We start from the raw sequence: 27,717 nt of genomic DNA, 5'->3' as shown, positions 1-27,717 counted from the left end.
TTACGTTACACCCTGTTATCTCGCATTTGCACTCGGTATGGACATAAGTGTCCAGTGTGTTTAATTCGTAGCATATGGCTGAACCCAAAATGATGTATTATAATCCCCTTTCTGTTGGTCAGAGTGGATTTTGAGGGAGGTTAATACGCTCAGTGACTTATAAGAGACTAGATTGTTGAGATCCTTTGAAAATGTGGTTTAACATTTTCGGATTCCCAGATCTCAGTTCTTTAGGTATTTACAGCTGCGCCATCTGCTCTGTATTATTTCTGGGAGTAGCATACACCCCCTTAAAGCGGCAGATACTCTGGGAGTGGTGATGACTGCTTTTGGAAAAGGTCATGAGGCATCAGTATATTACTACCTGCTAATTCAGAGTCTGGGGGGCAGAGCTTTAAGTTCTATCAAGAGATTATGGGAAAAAGATTTAAACTTGGTATCGGAGGAGGGACTGTGGGCTAGGATTCTATAAAACGTCAAGACTGTATCTAGAGATGCAAGGGTGCGCCTTACACAATTCAAGATTTTACATAGATTCTATTAGACCCCCTCTAGATTGTATAGGCTTGTTCTTAAAAGACACACCCACCTGCTGGTGATGCCAATCAGAAGATGGAGACACAACCCATGTTTTTTGGTGGTGTGTTAAGATTCCAGAATTTTGGTTGAAGGCTCAGAGTTTTATGTGACATATTTGGCACTCAAATTTCATTTTGCACCAGGCTCTGTATTTTAGGGGATGGGGCGGTCATCAAAATAGGGGATAAACACATAAAATATTGTGTCCTGACCGGTGTTAAGATTAGTTTAAGGTGATGGAAGTCAGCTGGAGCGCCCTCATTTCGGGAGTGGTGAATGGAAATGGGAAGGGTGGCAGCTTTTGAGGAGGTGTCATGTAGAAGGCTGGGGATCAGGGATTTGTTTGATGGGAAATGGGGCAGTTATTTGAAATTTTTTATATGTATACTTGTGTGTGACCACAAGGGTGGTCGTTGTGGGTCAGGGTGGGGTTGGTGATTGGGGAGGCGTATTAGTGGGGTTTAAAAGTTGATTCAATGTATATATCTTTTGTTTTTCTTTGTTATATGTACGAATCAATAAAACATTTTAATCTGAAAAGAAATGTAACACTTTTGATTTGTCTGCAAATTTCAAAGCATTTCTTCATTTTTGGTCATAATGCCTAAATGCATTGTAAAGTAGAGCTTATTAATTTTAAAAATACCTATTTTGTGTTGATCAAGATAGTAGTTATTTATATTTTGATTTTTTCTTTTCCTCACAGGCATCCAAGCTTAAAGGGTTTATGTTGCTTAGAGAGCTGTAGTACCTAGATTGAATAATTAATTATTTCTTTTGCAAAATCAACACCCATGGACCCACTGAATTTATGAATGTTAAAATATATATGGTTTATGATAATAAACTCCTCTTGACACATAAACATTTTAACAATCTTATTGCTTTACTGTGTCCAACAAAAACCAAGAGAAATGTTTAATATAAAGCTTTCCAGTCTATATATTTTATTACTATTCACATGCATATTTATTAAAAAAATATATATAATTTATGATTCATTAGATAGAACATGAGACCTGAAAGAACCTGACTTGCATAAGACTTTGTAACTTAAGACTTCACTCAAGTCTTTACCATCAGTACTTTAGACCTGACTCACTCCTGGAAGATGGAGACCTGAGCCTTGACTCTGATTTGCAAAACAATGACTTGGAGCCATGTGTGGGGTCTCACCAAGGAGAAAAGATCATTCTGCAGACCCAGGCGGTCCACAGGAAGCAGTGTGAGGTCTCGGATACCGGGCAACAGACACTCCAGCATGGCTGAGCTGTACTGGATCCTGTAGAATCCTACTGTACCTGGATTAATCTGCATACAGACACACACAAACACAGTTTTCACCTACATTATGTTTTATCTGTTTGTACAACCAACGAAAGACTGGAAATATAAACATTTTATATTTTTCTCTGAAGTCCACTTATAATTAAGGCCAGAGTAAACTTAGGTTGTCTGCGTTGCTGGTCAAAACGTGCACTGTACGCGTGATCCAAATGTATTCATCAGCACAGTCTGTGCAGACTGTCCACGTGCAGCCCAGATTTTTTTGACACATGGACAGTCTTCGTCTGTGCGCATCATCAGCGCATGCGCCTGCCGTTGACTAATAAAAAGAGTATTACCAAGCAGTCATAGTGTCCATGCTTCAAACACATTAATATTCGCTTGCGGTCGAGAGTATACAGTGGCATGAAAAAGTATGTGATCCCTCTTGAATTTGCTGGCTTCCAGCATTAATTGTTCATAAAATGTGATCTTATCTTCATTAAAGTCACAAACACAATGTGCTTAAGCTAACAACCCACAAACAATTAGAATCTGTCATGTCTTTATTGAACACATCCCATTAAACATTCACAATACTGTGAGTAAGTGAACCCTTGGATTTAATAACTGGTTGATCCTCCTTTGGCAGCAATAAAATCAACAAAGCATTTCCGGTCGCTGCGGACTAGACTTGCACAATATTCATAAGTAATTTTGGAATATTCTTCCTTACAGAACTGCTTCAACTCATATTCTTAGGATGTCTGGTGTGAACAGCTCGAGGTCATTCCACAATATCTCTATTAGGTTAAAGTCTGGGCTCTAACTGGGCCACTCCAAAAGGTGGACTTCCTTTTTTTCTAAGCCATTCTGTAGTGGATTTACTTCAATGTTTAGGTTAATTGTCCTGCTGCATCATCCAACTTCTACTGAGCTTCAGATAGTGAACAGCAACCCTGACAATATCCTTTAGGATATCTTGATAAACTTAGTAATTAATTATTCCCGTTGATAATGGCAAGTGGTCCAGGCCCCAAAGCAGCCCCATATCATGATGCTCCCTCCACCGTACTTCACTGTTGGGATGATGTTTTCATGTTAGTATGCTGTGACCTTTTTAACGCCATACACAGTGCTGCGTGTTCTTCCCAAACAATTCAACCTCCGCTTCATGAGTCCACAAAACAATTTTCCAGTAGCGTTGTGGAGTGTCAAGGTGGCAAACTTCAGTCCAGCAGCAATGTCCTCCTTGGAAAGCAGCGGCTTCCTTCGTTGTGTCCTGCCATGGACACCATGCCTGTTTAATGTTTTCAGTATAGTAGACGTTAACCAATTTCAATGATTCCTTCAAGTTTTTAGCTGTCTCTGTAGGGTTCTTTTTGACTTAATTGAGCATTTTGCTGTGTTCCCTTTGAGTCGTCTTGGCTGGATGGCCACTTCATGAGAGATTAGCCACAGTACTAAATCGTCTCCATTTATAGACAATTTGTTTAACTGTGGACACATGAATATCTTAGCTATTTAACTTTGTAACCCTTTCCAGCTTTATCCAGCTTGATGCAAAGCAAAAATTCTTGGTCGTAGGTCTTCTGAGATCTTTTTTTGCGACACATGGTCCACGTCAGCAGATGCTTCTTGTGAATAGCAAACTCAGAATATTTGAGTAATTTGTATTAGTTAACGTAGCTCTAATCCATACCTGCAATCTCGTTTCATTAATTGGATACCAGATTTGCAGACTCCTGACTCTAATTAGCATTTGTTGACCTAGCCTTAGGGGTTCACATATTTTTCACACCTACACCATGAATATTTGAATGATGTATTCAATATGTACAAGAGCAATACAATAATTTGTGTGTTATTAATTAAAACAGACTGTGTTTGATCATTATTGTAACTTAGATGAAGATCAAACAAATTTACACATAAATGCAGGTAATTCCAAAGGTTTCACGTGGTTTTTCTTGCCACTCTAATTCGAAAGGCAGTGCAGTTGACAGGGCACAATTAGATCTGTAAAGTGAAAAAATAAGTATACCGGGGCCTTTAGACTTCTTGCACCAAAAGTTGGAATTTAGTTAGTTGCATTTTACCACCCTCTCCCTAACGTTAATAATTAAACAATAATTTTTTTAATACTGTATTTTTAAGTCTTTAAATTAGCTGTTATGATTGGCGAACCATCGCATATTGAAATAGTCTGGACTGTCATTTATCATGGTAAGTTTTTGTATACTAATCAGGTACTGATGTGAAAACTTGGGCAATCATGTTTATTTTCTCATGATTGTGACAACATACCATTTCCTTATGACAAGTGTTTTCATATTAATTCTTAAAACGTAAATCATACGTCTACATAGAGCACCAAACTCTTATTTCAAATGAGCAAGGAAAATTGTGTTTTCAATATATGGTCCCTTTAAGTTTGATGTGTCATTAACTTATAGTGAATCCAATATTTAGAGATTATTGGAATTTGAAATATTAATGACCTTTTCAGCATATTCCTGTTGTAATCCTGGAGACACACACACACACGCACGCACGCACACACAAAGCTGACCTTGATCCAATGGTCAGGTGCGACATTGGGGATGGTAATTGTGGTTTCAGGCTGGTCCAACAGAACCTTCATCTTGGTGCAGCCCGGGTCCTCACTGGTACAGATACTGATAGGAACCATCCAACTGGGGCAGTCCTCACCTAACACACAGAAAGATTACTAGCGTACAAAAGAGTACTGTGGAGTTAAAAAGAGACTGGAATATAAATAGTTAAACATAGTCAGCAGTTCCAGTGCATAGTTTAACTGTTCTTTTTCTTGCAAGTACCATTGTGTGGTCCGCTTGCACAGAACTTCTTCTGGGAGATTTTCAGCACACATTCATTGCCATGCTGGAGAAAATAAAAAATAAATCGAAACCAATTATCTTCAGCACTGATAAAATCTTGTTATTCCCAAGACAACAGTTGTTATTACCAGATGCTCACTGAAAAGCTCATATTGTATCTCAGCAAGCCATCTCAATACTCTGAGGGTAATCTAAATTATTTCGCAAACTTTAGGTAAAAAACATCCCAAGACCAATTAGTGATCAACAATTTCACTGTGCTTTTAAAAATTAGTCATTCAGTAAATGTTACCTGCTCTTGATCCACTACTATAATAGGAAAGCCCATTTGTTTGGTCCAGGAATTCATCACTGCTGCAATAGGCTTTCCACTGGCCTGCTCCAAACATTTCCATAGGTCCTCTGAAATAGGGAAAGAGAAAAATAGCGAGCCATGCCCTTTATTTCTGAATACACAACAATTAACAACGTAATGGCAACACTGCGACCAAATCACAACATCGTCCACAACAACCCTTATATCACCCAGACAGATACTATGCCATGGCAGAATTACAATGTAACACATTATGTAATTACTACTGGTAAACTTGTTCGGATCAAGTTTACTACTGGATCGGAAAGTGGGCCACAATGCAATACAAGATCAGTTAAATAACGATGCACACACTTCCCCTATTATAGACACTGACCAAATTAACAAGTGAAAATTTGAAATACTAATATTTATAATAAATTTTATTTAAAAAAAATTTGGAATAATATGATGTTATATTTTATATTTTAAACAACAGAAGACACAAGCAAAAATCTGATTAGTAAGTGCAAAAATGCATATTCTGTCATAATTGACTAATTTCGCTCCAAAACCAGTAAAACTTTCTTCTGTGGAACATTAACAGGAAACATTTGAAAAATCTTCACACAGCTTCCTTTTTTACATACTCACAAAAAAAAGAAAAGTGACACTTAAAGACATGTTCACACCAAACCCGTTTTTTTCAGTGCAATTGTTTGCTCCGAATGAGCTTTTGAACAATATCAATGGATTCCTACGGCGCTATTCACAGAATATTATCCAGGCATTAATCCAGGAATCATAAAAAGAGAAGCGGAGTTCGGAGTCTGGAATATAGACCTACATGTAGCAAAATGAATGTGCAAATAAATAAGAAACATAATGAAACAGTTATACCAAATTAGGTCAATAAATACTTTAACAGCATTCAGTATATTAATCTTTAACAGTTGAAGGTACGGGCAGGAGACTGGTATAACAACAGCACCACTGTAGAGTGGAGGAGAGCGGGGCCGGCCTGGAACAATGCACGCCTGGTCCCCAATCAGCCTGATGGGGGCGTGCGAGGGATAAAGGCGTTCGGTCATGACAGTTTGAGAGAGAAAGAAAGGCAGCTGCTCTGTGTGTTTATGATTGTGTCTTAACATCTGCCTAATGTACAGGAGTGAAATATAATTTAGTTTAATTATTTTAAAGATTTAGTGTGAATAGACCTTTCGTCAAGAGGTTCGTCTTGCAAAATCATCACGGGTTTGGTGTGAACAGGCCTTTAATCTATAACATAGAAACCAGTTGTGGTATAGATGCTTATTTTGTAGCTGTACAGTCTAAGCCCCATGAAGTTTTGACTTGAGATGATTATTTTTAAACTTCTGCTTTAATGTGTAATAGGTATAATTCATTTTAGATTCCCAAACATTTCTTCCGTAAATAAAACAGGAATGTAAGTAAAACAAGGAGTCCTGCAACAGATGGTATAGCCCTTACATCACCCAGATCTCAACATCGAGTCAGTCTGAGATTACATGAAGAGACAGGAGCAATTGAGACTAAATACATAGAACTGTGGCAAGTTCTCAAAGATGCTTAGAACAACCTATCTGCCAACAACCTTGAAAAACTTTGTGCAAGTGAACCAAGGAGAATTGGTGCCATTTTTAAAGGCATAGGGTGACCACACCAAATATTTAGTTTTTTTTAAGTTGATAAAAAAAATCATAATTTTTTAAACAGCCTACATTTTTTCACAACCGCCTTAAACTTTTGCACAGAACAGTAAAAATAATTTGGGTTAACAAGGTAATTAAGCTGTTTAGCAATCAAGAAAATACCAAAGGGACAACACTTAACCATCAGGAAGATTCTGAAGAGATATCTTACCAGTAGATGCATTTTTGTGCTGAAACTTCAACAGGTAAGCATTCATCCCCTTTCTAAAATCCTGAAAAAAGATAAGCAGAGGTCATTCCAAACCAAAGCTCTATAAATATAAAGGAGTCTAAGAATCGGCATTAACACAGGCTCGAACTGTGGTTGCTCCAATTAACAAATATTATATGTCAGTTCACAAACACCAAGAGATTTCCCACTCCAGAGTATTTCAAAAAGCTAGAGCCCTGCAAACTCCAGTGCAACAGACAGTTGAGAAATGTCTTTCTATACGACCTGCTGGGGGAGCCACATTAACCACCTGTTTGATAGATTAAGTTTCTTTTTGTTTACGAGGCAAGTGTCTCTCTGCAGCTGGCCGAAAGCGTAACCTCTCACCTCATCGCCAATGTAGTTATGCAGCATGCGAATGACAGAGGCCCCTTTGCTGTATGATATGGCATCAAATATTTCATCTACTTCTGAAGGGTGTCCGACATCAACCTGCCATTCAAAGCAGACACAACCACACACAGAAATGTGACTCAGAGATCATCAGGCTAAATCTAGGTCTGGAATTTAAATGCTGTAAGTGATATGGCCGAGTAGACAAATAGAATGACAAACAAACTGCAAATCAAAACTTCTTGCTCCACACAAACACTTAAAAAATGACTAAAACCAGTGGGAGAGGGATGGAGAGACACTAGGAGAGAAGAGTATGCGAATAACCACTTGCGAACCTCAATAGGGTGGCTGTTATCTAGCGCATCCAGGTCCAGAGCCCTGGTGTAGTCTGCAGATACAAACTGGGTCCAGATGTCGTACTCAGGGAAACAGTGGTCCACACAGAGGTACTCAATCCATGACGCGAAGCCTTCGTTAAGCCACAAATGAGTCCACCATTCCTGCGGAATAAGACAGCACTTTGAATACCACAGACATATTCAACTAACACTCCGACAGCTATGAAACCACCATCCGTACCACAACTGGTTTCTGTAGAATAAGTTCTACATTCCTGTTTACATGATGACACAAATTTTATAAACTTTTCGAAGTGCAATGACATGTGCAAATTCAGATCAGCTCAACAAATATAAATAATTGGGTTTATAGGCTAGTTACCCCACAATAAGATAATCTTCATGTTATTCATCTCAATCAAAACACAGTCAGAATAATTTGAGAAAGTGCAATAATGTCACAGTACTGAAAATCATCACCTGTTAGAGTAAAAACGTTACTTGTCGGGACAGGAAAAAGGACATTTTTAAATTGTGGTGTAAATATAATTTATTCAAAAGCATTATTCTCATAAATTTTCTCAATTGGTCACTAGTTTTCCAGAAAGATATGATGCTATTGTGTACCGACTTATTTTGTTGTTCCCTTGTACCTTTAACAAATACTTAAACAGGCAGTTAAAAGAATAGTTCAACCAAACAAATGTATTCTGTCATGATTGCCCGACCTCATGTCCATAGATGAGAGAAATTAAAATGGAACACAAAAGATGTTAAGCAGAATTTTAGTCCCTGTCAACATTTCAGTTTCATTTATCTTTTTCCAACACAATGAAAGTGAATGGTGACTGAGAAAAACATTCTGCCAAACATCTAATTTTGTGATCCATGAATGAAAGTCATACTGGTTTACAAAACATTAGGTGAGAAGGTTATGACAGAATTTTCATTATTGGATCAATTTAATGGATAGAATAGAGCGAGAGGACCTTGCTGCTAAATCAGGTATTATGTTTATGGAAAATAATATTATGTATAGACTATTAAAACCCATATTGTATATACACTTACATTATATATATATATATATATATATATATATTGCTATTTGCACTTCTGGTTAGATGCTCTGTACTTGTATTTTGCACAATGACAATAAAGCTGAATCTAATCTAATCATCTAAACTAATTAAAGACTGTTAACAGGATGATATTTTAAATATGTTATTATTAATATACAGTTAAAGTCAGAAGTTTACATACACTTAGGTTGAAGTCATAAAAACTTATTTTTTAAATCACATATTAGCAAACTATAGTTTTGGCAAGTCATTTAGGACATTAAGTAATTTTTCCAACAATTGTTTACAGACAGATTGTTTCACTTTTAATTGACTATATCACAATTCCAGTGGGTCAGAAGTTTTCATAAACTAAATTAACTGTGCCTTCAGGCACAAGTCTCAGTTGCCTCCGCTTCTGAGACCATAAATCCACGCATCTTATAACATGGCTTGTCGTGCATGACACAGCAGAGACTCCAAAAGTGGAGGCTCATGCTACTCTCTGCGATCCACGCACAAATTACCACATACCCCATTGAGAGCGAGAACCACTTTTTGCGACCACGAGGAGGTTACCTCATGTGACTCTAACCTCCCTAGTAACCAGGCCAATTTGCTTGGTAAACCTGCTGGAGTCACTGAGCACAACCTGGATTAGAACTCGCGACTCCAGGGGTGATAGTCAGCCTCAATACTCGCTGAGCTACCCAGGCCCCCTGACATTTCACATTCTTAAAATAGTGATCCCAATTAACCTAAAGACAGGGAATGTTTTCAAAAGTATTTAATTTGTACACATGTGTGGGTTAGTTCAAAAAGTCTCAACTACTGTACGTGAATATGAATAAATGTGTGCGGGAATTCCCCTATGTTAGGGTACGTGGAACTAGCGAGAATTATTAAAAATGTGCGCAATACCCGCAATCCTGTGGTGAATTTCATGCCCTGTTGATGAAGCTATTGGTACATTCTGGAACTGATACAAGGGGGAAATCTCTCTTCTGTTAATCAACCAAACAAGCATGGTTATTGGCCTATGCAAATAATCTCAAAAATAGTCATATCTTAGCCAATTAATCGGCTTGGCTGTCACTGGTATTTAAACGGACTATGTCATCAAAAGCAAAAAGCTAACCCAGCAAGAATTGTGCAGTAACTGAATGAACACACTCACCATGGTAACCAGGTTCCCGAACCACTGATGTGCCAGTTCATGGCCGACTACCAGGGCAACCCACTGCCGGGATGATGCACACGAGTTCTTAGGGTCAATCAGCAGAGCTGTCTCCCTGCAAGGGGACAGACACAAGTTTTTAAAGCAGTAAATAAAAAAATAAGAACAGAACACAGAGCATTATGTGTAACATACTGTATACAGAGGCATTAATATGCTACCAAGACAGATACAATTTTAATGAAACTCTCTTGAAAAGCAAAGGTTCTCTGTTTCCATGAAGGTTTATGAGGTATCAGGATGGCTATATAATCGTTTAATTTAAAAGTCACCTGTAAGTTACAAGGCCCCAGTTTTCCATGGCACCTAGAGGACAAAAGAGTGCCAAAAATTAAAACAAAAACAAAAACCACACTGACAAAGCCCATTAAGGCAGACTTTCTATGTCATGAGTAGACAATTACACAAACCTGCAGCAAAATCAGCAATAGCAATTAGATCAATTTTAGGCAACGGATAAGGAACATTGAAGTAATCTTTGTAGAATGGAAGTGTTTTTGTAGCAACCTGAAAAGAGAGAAAGAAAACAAATAAATGTAATTACAACAACAACAGTCGCTGATAACTCTTAGAATGCCCTGCTTTGAGACACAGGTTAGTAAGCTCTCAAACCTCCAGTGCAAATTTCCCTTGCTCTGCCTTTCCGACAGGTGTGTAGACACGGACTGTCACACCATCTGATGACTGACTCTCCACAAAGTCATACTCGCCAATGACGAATGCCACCAGGTAGGTGGACATGATGGGTGTAGTGGCAAACTTCACCTCCACCAGACTGTTATCCTCTGGATATGGCTTTCGATCGACAGCATTCTGCACAAAGAGAGAAACGTGAGGAATATTAATGATAAATTAAATACATTTCTTTGGTAATTTAACTAGTCTTCCTGAACCAGACTTTTAACTACTCTCATAAAGTCTGTTTCAGTTTGCAGCTTATTCTGGCTGAGATCAGTGCAGTGTTGAAGAGGTAGTAAAATTGTGGTTTGTCACATTGCAAACTGAAACAGACTTTATGACATTAGTTAAAAGTCTGGCTCAGGAAGACTAGTTAAAGTACCAAAGAAATTTATTTCATTTCTAATTAATTTTTCCAATTAAATTGGATCATAGCACAATAATAAACAACAATAGATTCAATGGGTTTCTGTTCAGTCATGAAACTAGTGCACTCTCTTGTCAAACATTTAAATTGTTCAGTTGTTTGCAAATAAGCCTGTTTCACAGCAGCACACTATATTCATTTTTCTATGAAACCCATCTCCTCCCCAGCACCACATTTATATCAGCTTCAAGGGCATTGTATGCATGTCTATTGTGCAGTAGCAGCATGTCTCACATGCTCAATACTGTATGTCTGTGTATGTTCTAACAGCAGCCGCAGCATTGCGAATCTACTCCGTTAAGACCAAATCATATCAACTTATCATATCCACAGTACACCCTAAATTTATTCTGAGTTATCATGACCGAAATGTAACAAACTTTGCAAACTTTTTCACATCCAAAGACTAGTTCTCTCTTTGAAGCTTTAATTGTGGCAGCCTGGTACCTTGTAAAAAAAACCTGGTTTCCTGCCAGAGTGATAAAATCCTCTGTAACCCTGAAAGGGTTTCCTTTAGCCAATAATACAGTTTTTTGACTGTTAAAACATTCCAACGTCCGACAAATTCTAAAATTGTCGGACACAATGTCTGGTGAAAATATTAACATGAAGCGTCAGCAACAGGTTGACACCATTTCAAAGATGACAGCTCTTTGCTGCCACAGAGTTAAAAAAAAAAAAAAAAAAGTCCTAATCAGTGACAACCACGGGCTGATCCCACACACTGGCAAAAGCAGCCTGCCTTAGTACCATCTTACATGCACGCAGCAAGAACCTTCTCATTTTAGAATCACATTAAAACAGCCTTGTGTTCATCTTGAGGACGAACAATTAGGAATACAGTCATAAAAATAAAGAGAAAAAAATTAGCCAAGGTGAGAAATTATATGACATAACTTAGTGATTTTTTGCTATTTTAATATTTATTTGTGAATGAAAATATATATGGCAAACTACAGTTTAGCTTTTTGCTGTGCCTATTGTTTTTGTTTTGAAAGTTTTTTTGAATTAGACGTTAATATTTCCATGACTGCCATTTATTTTATGGAAAAGCAGCTGTAATGAATTGTGATTGTGTCATTATTATATTGTATATAATGTGCGTAGTCCATTGAATTACAGTGCAAAATAAAACACGAAAATGTGATGACCGGATTTTTTCCCATTTGGCCGGCAAACATCATAATTCCCGGATACTTTGGCTGGCATTTCTTAGCAGAAACTCTGAAACATGCAACAGCTACCCTATCAGACTGGGACTGGTGATTTTCGTTTGGCATTTTTGTTTGCAAAAAATGTCCATGAACATTTGTATACATCAGACAGTCTATGAACGGTTCATGTGCCAACTCTGTTCTTTAATGCAACTACTTTCAGTATGGAGATCTGCACAGTTACATAACTACTTCACAAGATATCACAACAGCTTTGTTCACCTTGAATCAACTCTCCTGTATGAAGTCCATGATAGCAACATTTCTGAGCATGCACATTAAAGCAATTTTATTTACTATAGAGCTGTCGAAATTAACATGTTAACGGATGTGATTAATTTAAATTGTTTAATTTGTTAATTTTGCTTTAATGAGATTAACATATTCTAATTTTCACATTAGATTCTGACATTTTATTCAGTTCTGTTGAGTTCTGAATACTGTTTGGGATAGGATGGAAAATTTGATTCTGTGTCAATGATGAAGTGATGGAGAATGGACTTCAATCTTATTTTCTGTACAAAACTAACCTAAATAGGACCTGCAATAAGTATGCATTCACATGACTCGATGGAGTGAAGCATCAGCGTTTCCCCATGGCCATCTTTTGCTTTCATCTTACCAGACAATTCAGATGAAGTATCATTTATGTGCCTATTCCCAGCCCTCAGAGCAAAACAAGACGCACTCTGCAGCGCCTTTTACGTGGAGTAAAATACAAATTGACATGAATCATGTGAATATATTTTCACGATTGCTGTAGCAAAGTGAATAGTCATGATTAATATTGTGGAGGATGAGGATTTAAGAGATTTAATGCCCATTGCAATTAATACTTAACCTGTGGGGATTAGTTCTTGCAATTAGTCAACGTTCCACTTAGACTTTAAGAAATGTTTGATGTTACTTGAATTGGTGCTATTTTAGTGCATCCATCATTATACTTTGGAATACTTTGTTTGGAAAATGTTAATAAAACATTATTGTTTCATTTTGTTTTCTTTCCCATTCTAAGAAAGAACCAAATGCATTTTGACAGGACAAGAAGTACTGTACATAGTGTCAAGTTTAAGCATTTTAAAAATCTGTGATTTTTTGCAATTAACTATGAAAAATCGTGCGATTAATCACAATCGAATATTTTAATCGACTAACAGAACTAATCACGGGGTATCTTGGTGACAAGACAAAAGCTGACAGCAACCCTATATTATATTTGGACTAGACCAAAATTAAAGATTAAAACAATTATCTTTCTCGTTTGAACATAAAGGGTATTTGAAGATGTCCTCTGAACGCTAAAGAATTAGATCTTTTTAAAACTGCTTTCTGCTTTTACCTTTTTTGTGCATGAGCACCGTGGGTCATGACTTGAACAGAGAGTGAGAGCTGTTCTACATCGGCTGCGGTGAGGCACAATGCCTTCGAGCCAGTGTTAGATAATGCACACGTCTGACAGTAATGTGCATCAAGCTGTTAGACACTCGTTTCCAGAGGGAAGGATAAAGAAAAAAGAAAAATTACACGTACCATATTCGACAAGGCTACTCTGTCCTTAGGAACGATGAGGGTGATGTCAAAAGTGGCTTTGATTGCTGGTTCATCCCAGCAAGGGAAAGCTCTGCGTGCATCCGTGGCCTGGAGCAGATGACAGACGGTGGGAGAGAGCAAGAGAGAATGAGAGAGATGAAGACAGCAGGACAGAACTCAGGGTCAGTGTTGGTAGCAGTCGTGTGATTCATACACGTGCAAGGACATATGCGTGTATCAAAGACAAATAAAAATGTACATGCATGAGCATGCACGCCAACATTTATCCTAATCTTAATCATCTTTACCCTGTGATTTTCTCTATTACAATCCAGTGCCTGTATGGTTACTCATTACATTTAGACCTCATCAGAGGGTTACCTCAAACTGGGTGACAGCCGCATAGCGTATTTCTCCCGAAGCGGTTGCATATTTACTCCTATAGAAACCTTTCATTTTGTCATTCAGCTCTCCGACAAAGTCTATTTTCAATGATCCTGACCCTGAAAAATATGAGGTCCTTGATTAAACAAAAAACAAAAGAAAGAGGAAAAAAGGATAGAGAGAAAACCAATTTATCTTTTAACAGGAAGTTGATAAAGCCTCTTTTAAGTCGACAAACTGATTATAGCAACTAATTACACAGTGATTTGTTAACATGACAGCAGCAGGTTTCTTTCCCATGCCACACAATGTGCTTTTTACCATTCTGCAGAGTGCTGGGGAAACACAGGGTGACCTTTTCATCCTCATTCTGATAGTTAAATCCTGTAGCGTTAATTTCTAAATGGATGGGGAGAAAAGGAGCACAGTTAATCCTAAAAACAAGACTTGGAAGCATTAAATTCAGGTTGAACCTGTAATCAGGCAAATACTGAAATACTGAATGTGGGTTACTATAGTGATTGCAGATTTTTGAGTCTCTTACTCACCTTCCCCACCTTCAGGCACAAAAGAAGCAGTAATAATGTCTATGTCAGCACAGTTCATCACAATCTGGTTTGTCTGTTGTGTAACCTGTCAGTAAAAATGGCAGTTCTGTTTAAATAATTAATAAAGGTTTCATGAGCCACAGTTTTCAGTTTTTGTTAAGTACTTTAATTTCAAGTAACAAGACCTGAAAAAATAAATTGCCTTTGAAATGCTTTGTGAAGCTGCTTTTGTCTCCTATTGCATCAGACAACCCCCATAAAAAGGAACAATCTCACTTCACCTACATATAATAGTCACTCACTGCAGGAATCTAAGGCCATAAAGCATAAATACTAAACCAGCCCCACTGACACAACAAGAGTTAGCTCAAAGACAACAAATATACCTTCAGGTTTGGAGTTACAATGCATTCAGAAAATATTCAGACCCCTTCATTTTTTTATCATACTCTTATGTTGCAGCCTTATGCTAAATATTTTTTTTAATTATTTATTTGTTTTTCACATCAATCTACAATTTATACCCCATAATGACAAAGAAAAACAATACTTTTGATAACTTATAAAAAAGTATTCTGACCCTTTGCTATGACACTTGAAATTTAGCTCAGGTGCATCACATTTCTCTGGATTCTCTTTGAGATGTTTCTACAGTTTGATTGGAGTCCACCAGTGGAAATTCAATTGATTGGACATAATTTGGAAAGGCACACACCTGTCTAAATAAGGTCTCAAAGCTGAAAATGCATATCAGAGCAAAAACCAAGCCATGAGGTCAAAGGAACTGTCTGCAGAGCTCAGATACATGATTGTGTTGAGGCACAGATCTGGGGAAGGCACATGGCATTCACAATTCTTAAATGGAAGTTTGGAACTCCTAGAGCTGGCCATCCAGCAAATTGAGCAATCGGCGTAAAAGGGTCTTGGTAAGAGAGGTGACCAAGAATGCGATGGTCCAGAGATCATGTGTGGAGATGGGTGAAACTTGCAGAAGGACAACCATCACTTCAACACCCCACTGATCTGGGATTTATTGCAGAGTTGCCAGACAGAAGCCTCTCCTCAGTGCAAGAAAGTAAAAAAAACACCTAAAGGACTCCCAGGCTGTGAGAAACAAGATTCTCTGGTCTGATGAAATGAAGATTGAACATTTTGGCATCAATTCTAAGAATCATGTCTGGAGTAAACCAGGCATCGCTCATCACCTGCGCAATACCATCCCAACGGTGAAGCATGGAAGTGGTAGCAGCATGATGTGGGGGTGTTTTTTCAGTGGCAGGGACTGGGGGACTGGTCAGGGTTGATGGAAAGCTGAACGCAGCAAAATACATTGCTATCCTTAAATAAAACCTGGTCCAAAGCTTTCAGGACCTCAGAGTGGGCAGAAGATTCACCTTCAAACAGGACAATGGCCTTAAGCACACAGCCAAGACAACGCAAGAGTGGCTTAAGGACAACTCTGTGAATGTCCTTGATTGGCCCAGCCAGAGCTTGAACTCGGACTTGATCCCAATCGAACATCTCTGGAGAGACCTGAAAATGGCTGTCCACTGACAGTCAACATCCAACTTGACAGAGTTTGAGAGGATCTGCAGAGAAGAGTGGCAGAAAATCCTCAAATCTAGGTGTGCATAGCTTGTCCCATCATACCCAATAAAACTTGTAATCTTGTAAAATTGTATGGCTGTAATCACTGCCAAAGGTGCTTCAACTAAGTACTGAGTAAAGGGTTTGAATACTTGTGGCAATGTGATATTTCAGTTTTTTATTTTTAATAAATTTGCAAAGTTATCAAAAATCTTTCTTTTTTTTTTTTTTTGTCATTACAGGGTATGTAATGTAGACTGATGTGAAAAAATGATTAATTTAAAGCATTTTAGCATAAGGCTGCAACATAACCAAATGTGGAAAAAAATTAAGGGGTCTGAATACTTTCTGAATGCACTATATGAAATGCAGGCAAAAAACTGTGAGAGTGGAATGTGTTGAAAATGTGTTGGAATCATCAAGTTTTGTTGATTATAGTGATGTCAAAAGTACTTCGGTACAAATTCTGGAGAAAAAAAAAAATCCAACGACGCCAGAGTTTCTGCAGAACTGGTTTAACTCTTATCTCAAAGTTAGGTCCTTCAAGGTAGCCTGGAGAGGTGAGGTATCCAAGCCACATCAGCTACTTACTGGGGTACCTCAGGGATCAGTGCTTGGGCCACTTCTCTTCTCTATATACATAACTAGGGCTGGGACAACGCGTCGACGTCATCGATGACGTCGACGCAAAAAATACGTCGACGCAAAATATGCGCGTCGATTCGTCGGACCCAAAACAAAGATGGCGTCGCCGGAATGTAGTAGCAACACGAGTGGCTCCTCAGACTATCAGAAGTGCAAGGCGGCATGCACTCGTTCCTCTAAAGGATGGGAATTCTTTAATTTAAAAGGAAACAATTCCGTGATATGTCGTCTTTGCAAAATGGAGATGGCCTTCCATTCTAGCACCACGGCAATGCACCAGCATCTGAAGAGGCGCCACCCGGTTGCAGCTGCAGATGACAGAGCACCGTAAGTTTTTTTTTTCAACTCCCCACTTTGCACTCGATGTTGGAGTAGGCTATAATACATTGTCGACACCTAAAGTTTTCAGCTATAGCTATTAATAATACGCTTATAGCTATGAATGTCGTGAAAAATACATAGAGGACACTGACAACGCGCTGACAGACAGGACCAAGCAGGTAACATTTAATAAAGTCTCAACTTTCAAATTTGGTCATTCAAAGAAAATTAAACCATAAATAGGCCTACTATTTTGTGGCTCTTTAATGTGTCGTGACAGATTGCCTCAGTTAAAGCTGCTTGTGAACCGATCATCTTTTCCTTGGTTAATTTATAGCATCAAATAGGCTAAACATAAATGTAGCCTACATCAGAAGGACTGTTGTTTTAACCGCGGAAAGATGTCAGTACAGTAGCCTACAATCCATTATTCAAATTCAAATCCACCGACGTTAATCTTCTGTCTCCTGACTACTTTGTCGGACAAAAATGGCGTATTATGATTGATTGATCAGATCGCCAGTCAATCAAACTCCCGGCAAATGTTTTTTTTTTTTTTTTACATTTTATACACCCCCACCCCCGATGAAACCGGTATTACCGGTGTTTTCACAAGTCGATTAATCGAATCGAAATCGAATCGGACTGAAAAATGAATCGTTAGATTAATCGATGCATCGAAAAAATAAATCGCTAGATTAATCGTTTAAAAAAGAATCGTTTATCCCAGCCCTATACATAACATCACTGGGACCCATCATTCAGGCACATGGTTTCTCATACCACTGTTACGCCGATGACACAAAGCTCTACTTGTCTTTCCAGCCCAACGACACCACCGTGACTGCTCGAATCGCTGCTTGACTGGCAGACATCTAGGCCTGGATGAAGGAACATCACCTGCAACTCAATCCAGCCAAAACCGAACTCCTGGTCTTTCCAGCCAACCCTGCTATTGAACACAACATCACCGTGCAGCTGGGTTCAACTACAGTAACGCCTTCAAAAACGATCAGAAATCTAGGGGTAACCATTGATAAGCAAAATTTCACAGACCACATCTCAATGATGGCAAGATCATGTAGATTTACACTCTACAACATCAACTGCTTGTTCAGTCACTTGTCGTAACTAGACTGGACTACTGTAACGCTCTCATTGCAGGCCTCCCTGCATGTGCAATTAGATCTCTGCAAATGATCCAGAATGCAGCAGCATGTCTGGTCTTCAATGAACCAAAGAGAGCAAATGTTACACTACTCCTTGTCTCTCTCCACTGGCTACCGGTTGATGCATGTATCAAATTCAAGGCTCTGATGCTGGCATACAGAACAGTCACTGGGTCTGCTCCAACATACCTAAAATAATTTCTGCAGAGAAACACACCCACTAGAAGCCTGCGTTCGGCTAAGGAACGTCGCCTTGTTGTACCAACACAAAGAGGCACCAAAACAACTTTCTCTGACTTTCAGCTTCATCATACCATGTTGGTGGAATGACCTCCCCAACTCCATCCGAGAAGCTGACTCACTCTCTGTCTTCAAAAAACGATTTAAACGCATCTTTTCCAAGAGCACTTAACTAGTCACGAACAAAAAAAAAAAAACTGCACTTGTATATGTTTTGAATACTATTCTGATGCAAGTGAAATTTTGTAATATGGCACTTTTGTACCACTGTCCCCTTAAGATGATTCGCTTATGTTTTCATCTTTTGTAAGTTGCTTTGGATAAAAGCATCTGCCAAATGAATAAATGTAAGAGTAGTACCGAGCACTGACTCAATTCTGGGTGACACAGGACTGCATTCAAATGCTCACACGCTCACCTTAACGCATGTCATGATACTCCTTTTACACAGAAATGGAATATTAATCTAATTAAAATTTTGAAATGTCCTTGTTTGTTTATTAAACCACAAATGTGTGTGGTGTGAATTAATTATTTAAATAAACAGTCTGCATGTGCTGTGCACTGCAAAGTGAATGTGTTAAGCCTCTCATATTCTTAAAACACATAATTTTACGAGCATCACTCACTGTGCATATTGTAGTAGATGACAGAAAGAGCGTTCATTTACCGTGACATGTGCGGCGCCTGCAAGCTATTGTTATACAATTAAATTGTAGCATTTTGCGTTTCAGTAATCACACTGGCTCTGCTGTCCAAATAAGCCTCCGAAGGGAGCAGAATCATACAAATATAATTTTCCATTAAAAATTAAAAGACGAGTTCCAAATAAACATTATTTAGCCCAAACCTTTCAGCCCTCCAAAGCTCTCACAGTAGATGGTAAAGTCATCGAAGGGTATAGGGCTTAGTGGTGATAACTGAATGGAACCTACTCCTGGTGCCATATAACCATATAACAAACATTTTATCTGGAATTGTGAAACTACTGTCAAAATCAGAACCAGAAACAGCTTAAAGTCAAAATAAAAGTTTGATTCAAAATTAAAGCTTGATGTGTGAAATTTAAGAAATTGCAACAGAAATATATTACTAGTGTTTAGTAAAATGTATTTTATAACCAATACCTCACAAGCAAGAGAGCTGTTGTACTGAATAGTAATTTACATTCATGTTTTCATTTAATGTCTCTGTTGTGCACCAATTTATTTGACAAAAATAAGACCAATATTGTGTTTTATATTATGTTGTAAGGATCTTTACTAAAGGACTTAATATCCATCCATCCATCCATCCATCCATCCATCCATCGTCAACCGCTTATCCTGTGTACAGGGTCGCGGGGGGCTGGAGCCTATCCCAGCTGGACTTAATATCAAAAATTTAAATTAATTTAAAATTGTTATTTATTAAAAATGTTTTTTTAAAATACACAATTTTGATGATGAAATTGAATTCAACTTTAAAACATGGAATTTGGGGGAAAAAATTATAGATTTTAGAAAAAAATTATTAAACTGATTTCATAGGGTCCTACTTAAACTTGAAACATTGTTTACTTAATTGACAAACACTCGAAGGAAACATGCTATTGTGTTGCTTCTTGTTTCTTATTGAAGTGTAAAATTTGAATAGGCTTAAAGAGTGTGTTCAATAGAAAATTACATATTTTTTTCTGTGGCATTGAAATTGGTATCAAGAAACGTCAAATTTAACTGGTATACAGGTACTGACAACTGAAATTTTGGTATCGTGACAACACTAGGCTAGACACAGCGAAGTGTATAGTACACAAACGCTCTTCAGCCCATTTAATCTGTGCCTGTCAATATAAAACTTCATTGTGCATTATTCGTTTCTTCTTGTATTATTGTAAGAGAGTATAGAAAACCCAATGCACATTGAAAATGACTTGCCTGAATCTGTTCTTATGGCTTTGCTGAGGCTCAAGGCCTATCTCCTGCTGCTGCCGCAATGAAAATATGATGTATGCATATATAATCATATTATGAATAAAAAGAACAACAATTTGCATAGTCTCTTATGTTGCAATATGGCCTTTAATAGTCCATTAATTGTGTAATGCAGGAGTGAAACTTTTACAGAACGATCAATAGCTTTTAGAATCTCTTCTCCTTACCTCTCCATAAGCTGGTTTTCACAACTGAACACAATACAGACCTTTGCATCCCAGAAAATGCAATGCTTTAATTAGTTCAAAGCTGGTCTATTATAATACTTAATTTAAGGCGAACTGCTTCCTACACAATGAAATGTTTTGTGTTGTTTAAAGGCCTGAATTTGCCAAGGTGAAACTTTAGAGAGTGCAAGTGGCTTGTAGATACTGGATGTGATTTGAATGCAAGAGTGGAATGGATCGTGTGATAATAAACCGACACTAGCAGTAAACTATTTTAATACCGTTTATAAATGTGAGCCATTTCTGACCAAGAATGCTGGTCATAATGTGCATTGCATTGTGGGGGATGTAGTTATGTCATGCTCCAAAAAGTCTTGGCATCTAGACAGAATCAACATCAAGGCAACTTTCATAAGAGAATGGCATTAGAGTGGGGTACAAAATTACTTAACATGTGAAGCCTTTAGACTATAAAAGCCTCCACTATCTTGCGCAAAGGGCAATGTAAGAGGCTAAACCTCAATAACGTCATATCTGCCCTTTATTAACCACTACCATCTTTATTACCCGTTTACTGGATCAACAAGGGAAATGTGACCGTGAGCACAGATTACTCAGAAGTAAACTTTTAAAGTGATATTTCGTCCAAAAACTACAATTTTGTAATCACTTTCAAACCCTCAAGTTGTTCCAAACCTGTATGACTTTCTTCTGTGAACACAAAAGGAGATTTTAGGTAAATGTTAACCTCAGTCACAATTCGCTTTCATTGCATCTTTTTTCAATACAATAAAAGGTGACTGAGCCTGTCAGTCCAAAACATTCTGCCTAACATCTCCTTTTGTGTTCCACAGAACATAAGAGTGAGTAAATAATGACAGGATTTTAATTTTAGGGTGAACTATCCCTTTAAGAAATGTAAAACAAAGCACACCCTGACAGTAGTTGTAAATATATATACACACCTGTGGATGATTTATGACCTAAACTAAAAAGACATCTAGTATTACATTTAGGCCAAAAACATTTGAGATGATTTTGATTCTTCAAGGTGTTTAATCGTAGAAATCTGGTGTTAAAGATGTAACATACTGATAACATAATCATCATGCCTTTATCATTTCAATAAGCTAGATATTTGGTAATTTTAGGTAGTGCCTTGTTTTATACCCAGCCAAAAAGTCCACATGAAGCCTGAGTGTTTCCTTAGACACTAAACTGTGATTATATTAAGCTATAAAGTATCATGTAAACTGTCAGACAGGTTCAGAGTGACTCAGGAGCCAGCAGACAGGACTGATTCACTGTCTCGGCCTTGCATGTAAACAGTAATACCACGATCGATGTTTAAAAAATGCGACATTCATGCTTATTTCAACACAAAATTGATTCGTGGTTTTATGACAGAAGCTCTGTAGGCTAGCAGGGTTAGCAGTGTGGCGCTAGTTAGCGGGGCAAACGTTTAACTGCCTGTTCCTCTTTATAGAGCCAGACTTTAGAGGACACCACGTATAAGTATTTTAACCCTATACAACCCAATCAAACCCTGCTAAAACTAATAATGATTAAGGACGTTGTGTGTAAAGACGCTGACTGTTTCACTAGCAGGTAGCTCTTCAGATTAGCAGCAACATCAGTATCAGCAGTTATGAAAACGCAAACTCATAAACTCAGACTTAACGTGAACACTAGATGACATCTGGGCCGGAATAGACAGGGGCAGAGGGGTTGCATGACATCGGATTCAACATTACCTCCACGGCTGCCTCCAGTTTGCCCTCGAAAGTGAAGTCGATGAGGTCAGGCTTCAGGCGCAGCCCGTAGTTGACGGGGTAGACGTCAGTGGGCAACCGCACGAAGGGCCTCCGTTCGGGCATGTTGTATAATGTCGATACACTGGAAACCGAATGGAAACTGCGGACTAGAGGTGTGCTTGCTCTAAGAATCGAAGACGCGGGCTTCGGTAGTGGAGTCGGATTGCGGGGTAAGGCTAGCCGTATGAGTGACAGAGACACCCGACAACTCATGAAAAACAACATACGAACCGTTGTAGATGGTCCTCGCGGCGCCCCGCCCCCTCTCTCTGACGGAAAGAACAGAGCGAGAGAACAGAATGAACATGCCTGGATAGGAAAATTGCTTTACATCATGTGCGATATGTAATTATATCTGTAGAGGGCGCGCACAATCCACAAAAGCACAATTCTTGCTGTTTGTGATCAGTTAGTGAAGCCAAGTCATTTTTATCTGTGTGCGTCTTTCACATCACACATCGTTTTAAAGCAGCTTTACAGAAAATCGTGCATTAACAGTAAATAAAACTGTCATATCTATAATGCCTTAGAGTCATCATTGTGTAGTTCGATAAAATATGATTGTGAATTGTGATTAAATATAAGTAATTATATCATAATTGTATTTAGAAACCCAGTGAGCAAGCCGAAGGCAACTATTGCAAGGAACACAAAACTCCATAGGATGTTGGTTAATGGAGAAAAATAACCTTAGGTGAAACCAGGCTCACTGTGAGGGCCAGTTCCCCTCTGGCTAACATCATGAATATAATGCCAATATTACTTATGTATAGAGCAAGTTATGGTTTAAAATTATTAAACTAAGTACGTGTTAAGGGTCAATGCTTAACCCAAGATTTTGTGTGAACTGTAAGATTCACACAGTTCAACAGGCAGGTCATTTCGGTGAGGTCTATCTTAAATCCAATTTTCAGGCAATGGCATATGATGTATCCCACCAGGGCCAGCCCAAGCCTTTATGGGGCCCTAAGCAGAATTTGATTTGGGGGCCACTCGGTGCCGCCAATATGATTGAATATTGTCAGTGTTTGATTATTCGCACACTATAAATCTAACACACCCCTTATCAATTTTATTAGTTGTAGCTGAGTTGCTTACAAAATTCCAATTTTACCCTTCTATGGTTTTAATTGTAACAGTAGCACACCTATATTTACCCAATCTTGTTATCCCTCTGTTACCAGTTTTGTGGACTTCCTAGAGAACAATTTGCAGCAGAAGCTGTAGACTGCATAATTTCTTTTTGAATAAGTGAGCCAGATCCACTTACATTTTTTCCCCATTAACTAATTTTCTGTAGGTGTAGTGTAGTGGAAGCTTCGGCCATCAGGTTTTTCAGGGAATGTGAAGTTTTCCTATATAGGCAGTGGCCCTCTGCTTACCAGATCAGTCCTTTCTGAGTCAGACAGGATAGGTGACCACTCAGCTGGGTCAACTGGAGGAGCTGCTGATCTATGGTGTAGGCTGGAAGTTGCTAAGGGAGTGAATGTGACATCGATCCCAATAACCATAGAAGTAGAAGGACCTATAAGGAAATTACATTAATAATTATAATTAGAAATATTAATCTCAGGATATTCTACAGTAACTGAGCAAATACAAAGGCTGCTGTGCTATTAATTTGCCACATCTGCTAAGGTTGAAACAGACATGGAAGGAACAGTAGGATCAGTGGATGCAGGTGCTGGGAAGTGCTCCTCGCCAGCAGAGGATGGACCTGATGAAAGATGAAAATAATAATAATAAAAGCTAGCCATGTTAGATGTCATATTAGAAGGTAATGCAACTGTCTGTCAAAAACAAAAAAAGGCGTGGTTTATCCATATAAATATATTGATCTGGGATTGTTGAAAAATCATCATCAGCTGTAGCACTGACACTTGGGGCAGGTGGGGCACAACCAACAGTGCTCCTAAGGAAGTTTCATAAGAGTACATATTTGACAGAACAGAATGTTATTTTCTCAACACAAATTATTATACACAGCAGCAAGACATCTGTACACCAAAATCAACAACTCTTAATCTATAACTAGCTAACTGAGGCATAATGACATTGGGATATAATAGCAAAGACACCAAAATGGTAGACTAATGTAAATAATGTTAAGTTGTTATCAGTACCAAGTTTATGGAACAGAAGCTTATTTTATTACGAAAACATATACATAGGAAAGTTATTTTTACACAGAAGACAAAAACTTTAATCTAAAACTTGCTAAGTAATATGTTGTACTAATAATATATTAAGATGTCAAGGCTATTTACGGATGTTTAATCAAACTTTCCTCAAAAAGAAGATACGCTGCATTGGCTATGTTAACTAACTAGCCAGCTAATGTTAGCTCGTAACATTGCCTACTTAACATACCTTTATCATGTTGTTTTTTTCTCTTCCTCTATTTTCTTCTTTTTCCTTTTCTCTGCACCAGAGGATATGTCCTTTTTTGTGACATTGCTGATTTGCTGTCTGAATCTGCTTGCATCCTGCAGCCCGTTAACTTAATATTGCGTTTTTGTATAATTAACATTGTCCACACACACACACACACACACACACACACACACACACAGTTGTGTTTCCATGTTTTATGGGGACTTTCCATAGACATAATGGTTTTTATACTGTACAAACTTTATATTCTATCCCCTAAACCTAACCCTACCCCTAAACCTAACCCTCACAGAAAACTTTCTGCATTTTTACATTTTCAAAAAACATAATTTAGTATGATTTATAAGCTGTTTTCCTCATGGGGACCGACAAAATGTCCCCACAAGGTCAAAAATTTCAGGATTTACTATCCTTATGGGGACATTTGGTCCCCACAAAGTGATAAATACACGCTCACACACACACACACACACACACACACACACACACACACACACACACACACACACACACACACACACACACACGTTGTGTTTCCATGTTTTATGGGGACTTTCCATAGACATAATGGTTTTATACTGTACAAACTTTATATTCTATCCCCTAAACCTAACCCTACCCCTAAACCTAACCCTCACAGAAAACTTTCTGCATTTTTACATTTTCAAAAACATAATTTAGAATGATTTATAAGCTGTTTTCCTCATGGGGACCAACAAAATGTCCCCACAAGGTCAAAAATTTCGGGTTTTACTATCCTTATGGGGACATTTGGTCCCCACAAAGTGATAAACTCACACACACACACACACATACACACACACACACACACACACACACACACACACACACACACACACACACACATGTTGTGTTTCCATGTTTTATGGGGACTTTCCATAGACATAATGGTTTTATACTGTACAAACTTTATATTCTATCCCCTAAACCTAACCCTACCCCTAAACCTAACCCTCACAGAAAACTTTCTGCATTTTGACATTTTCAAAAAACATAATTTAATATGATTTATAAGCTGTTTTCCTCATGGGGACCGACAAAATGTCCCCACAAGGTCAAAAATTTCGGGTTTTACTATCCTTATGGGGACATTTGGTCCCCACAAAGTGATAAATACACGCTCACACACACAAACACACACACACAAAAATCAAACTGTCATTTCATGTGCTCTTGGGGGCCCCCTGGTGGCCACCAGCCCTAAGCAGCCGCTTAGTTCACTTATGCCTTGGGCCGGCTCTGTATCCCACATCTTATTATTTCTCTGTTGAGAAATCTCATCAATGTTTAAGAAAGAGTTTACCTGTGTTTGCTTCAGCAAACATATACTAAAAGAAAGAGTTCACCTAAAATGAAAAATCTGACATTTTTTACTCACCCTAATGTCGCTCCAAGCTTTCTTTCTTGAGCCCCAGTCACACTTGGCTCTGAGAACGGCTCTGAGAATTATTTTGGATCAGGATATGATTTCACTGTCTACTCACTTTTCAGCAAAAAATTTTTAAAAAACATGCAGCTTTGAAATATGTATCCTTTGAACGGAACCAAATTCTCAGCACTTCTCACACAGTGTTCGCAACACAAATGTAGACATCAACATAGTCAGCGCGGCCCAAATTTTCTCCACATGGATGCGGTCCATATCGTCTGTACATGCATCTGCCATTAACTATCCTAAAAGAGTATCACAAAGCAGTTATAGACAGCAGTGTGAAATTTCTTTGCAAGAGCTTGTTTCCGGTCTCCAGCGTTCAGATGCGTTTGAATGGGAGTGAATGGAGGACGAAGTTTAGAGTGACTGCCCCTTTGCGCGGACCACAAATTAAATATTTTATAAAGACCTCACACAGCTTTTTGTCTTATAATGAAGTGAATAGTAACTTTGTGCTGTTAAGATGCAAAAAGCAAAAAAAAACCACAAAAAACCCCCCACTATAAATCACAGTAGTAATCGATACAACTCACGCATGTACCATATTCTGTGTCATCTGAGACCATGCAATCACTTTGTGTGATGAACAGACCATATTTAAAGGGATAGTTCACCCAAAAATAAAGATTCTCTCATCATTTACACATCCTCATGCCATCCCAGATGTGTTTGGCTTTCTTTCTTTTGATGAACACAAACAAAGATTTTTAAAAGAATATTTCAATTCTGTAGGTCCATATAATGCAGTTGAATGGTGCCAGGTCTTTAAATGTCCAAAAAGCACATAAATACAGCATAAAAGTAATCCACAAGACTCCAGTGATTAAATCAGAACTGAAATGACAACTCTAAAATCAAATCATTGATAAGCTGAGAATGTGACATCCAAATTAAATATGGGAACTATGACGCGATTTGATGTTTGGTTATGAGACAAGAAAGAACCAATGAGGTTTGATGTTATTGAAGTCCAAGCAGTACCATAGGAGACAATTTTGATTTGGCCACCACAGCTCAGTTCCTTAATGATTTGATTTGCAAGTAATATGCAATTACCACATACTTTTTGGTCTGTTCATCACACATAGTTATTGTATGGTGGTGAGGAGTAAAAAAATATAGAATTTTCATTTCTTTAAAAGTTTTGTGATCACTTTTTTTTTTGTTGAGAAATTACAACTTTTTTCTGTGACAGTCCTAGGGTCTTTATAACTCCATGAAATGGCTTGACAAGCAGAGTTTCCTATCGAGAGGTC

The 27,717-nt window shown here is 38.1% G+C and overlaps 1 protein-coding gene across 1 annotated transcript in view; it reads right to left on the bottom strand.

Annotated features, from left to right (window-relative positions):
• Window positions 1–22,870, bottom strand: part of LOC127625612 (puromycin-sensitive aminopeptidase-like) — a 40,792-nt gene extending 17,922 nt beyond the window's left edge. Inside the window, exons 1-16 of the mRNA XM_052100894.1 lie at window positions 22,555–22,870; window positions 14,699–14,783; window positions 14,472–14,549; window positions 14,148–14,269; window positions 13,767–13,874; window positions 10,530–10,730; window positions 10,328–10,424; window positions 10,190–10,223; window positions 9,858–9,972; window positions 7,617–7,781; window positions 7,273–7,377; window positions 6,886–6,946; window positions 4,999–5,108; window positions 4,686–4,749; window positions 4,418–4,557; window positions 1,756–1,890 (exon numbers count right to left, since the gene is read on the bottom strand). Of these exons, the coding sequence (XP_051956854.1) occupies window positions 1,756–1,890; window positions 4,418–4,557; window positions 4,686–4,749; window positions 4,999–5,108; window positions 6,886–6,946; window positions 7,273–7,377; window positions 7,617–7,781; window positions 9,858–9,972; window positions 10,190–10,223; window positions 10,328–10,424; window positions 10,530–10,730; window positions 13,767–13,874; window positions 14,148–14,269; window positions 14,472–14,549; window positions 14,699–14,783; window positions 22,555–22,839 (1,905 nt within the window). The 5' untranslated portion in view covers window positions 22,840–22,870. The remainder of the gene's footprint in view (window positions 1–1,755; window positions 1,891–4,417; window positions 4,558–4,685; window positions 4,750–4,998; window positions 5,109–6,885; window positions 6,947–7,272; window positions 7,378–7,616; window positions 7,782–9,857; window positions 9,973–10,189; window positions 10,224–10,327; window positions 10,425–10,529; window positions 10,731–13,766; window positions 13,875–14,147; window positions 14,270–14,471; window positions 14,550–14,698; window positions 14,784–22,554) is intronic.
• Between the last annotated feature and the right edge of the window lie 4,847 nt (window positions 22,871–27,717).

The sequence above is a fragment of the Xyrauchen texanus genome, chromosome 32 (assembly GCF_025860055.1).
Source record: "Xyrauchen texanus isolate HMW12.3.18 chromosome 32, RBS_HiC_50CHRs, whole genome shotgun sequence".
In the NCBI taxonomy this organism is placed as follows: Eukaryota; Metazoa; Chordata; class Actinopteri; order Cypriniformes; family Catostomidae; genus Xyrauchen; species Xyrauchen texanus.
This window is presented reverse-complemented; position numbering and strand designations above follow the sequence as displayed.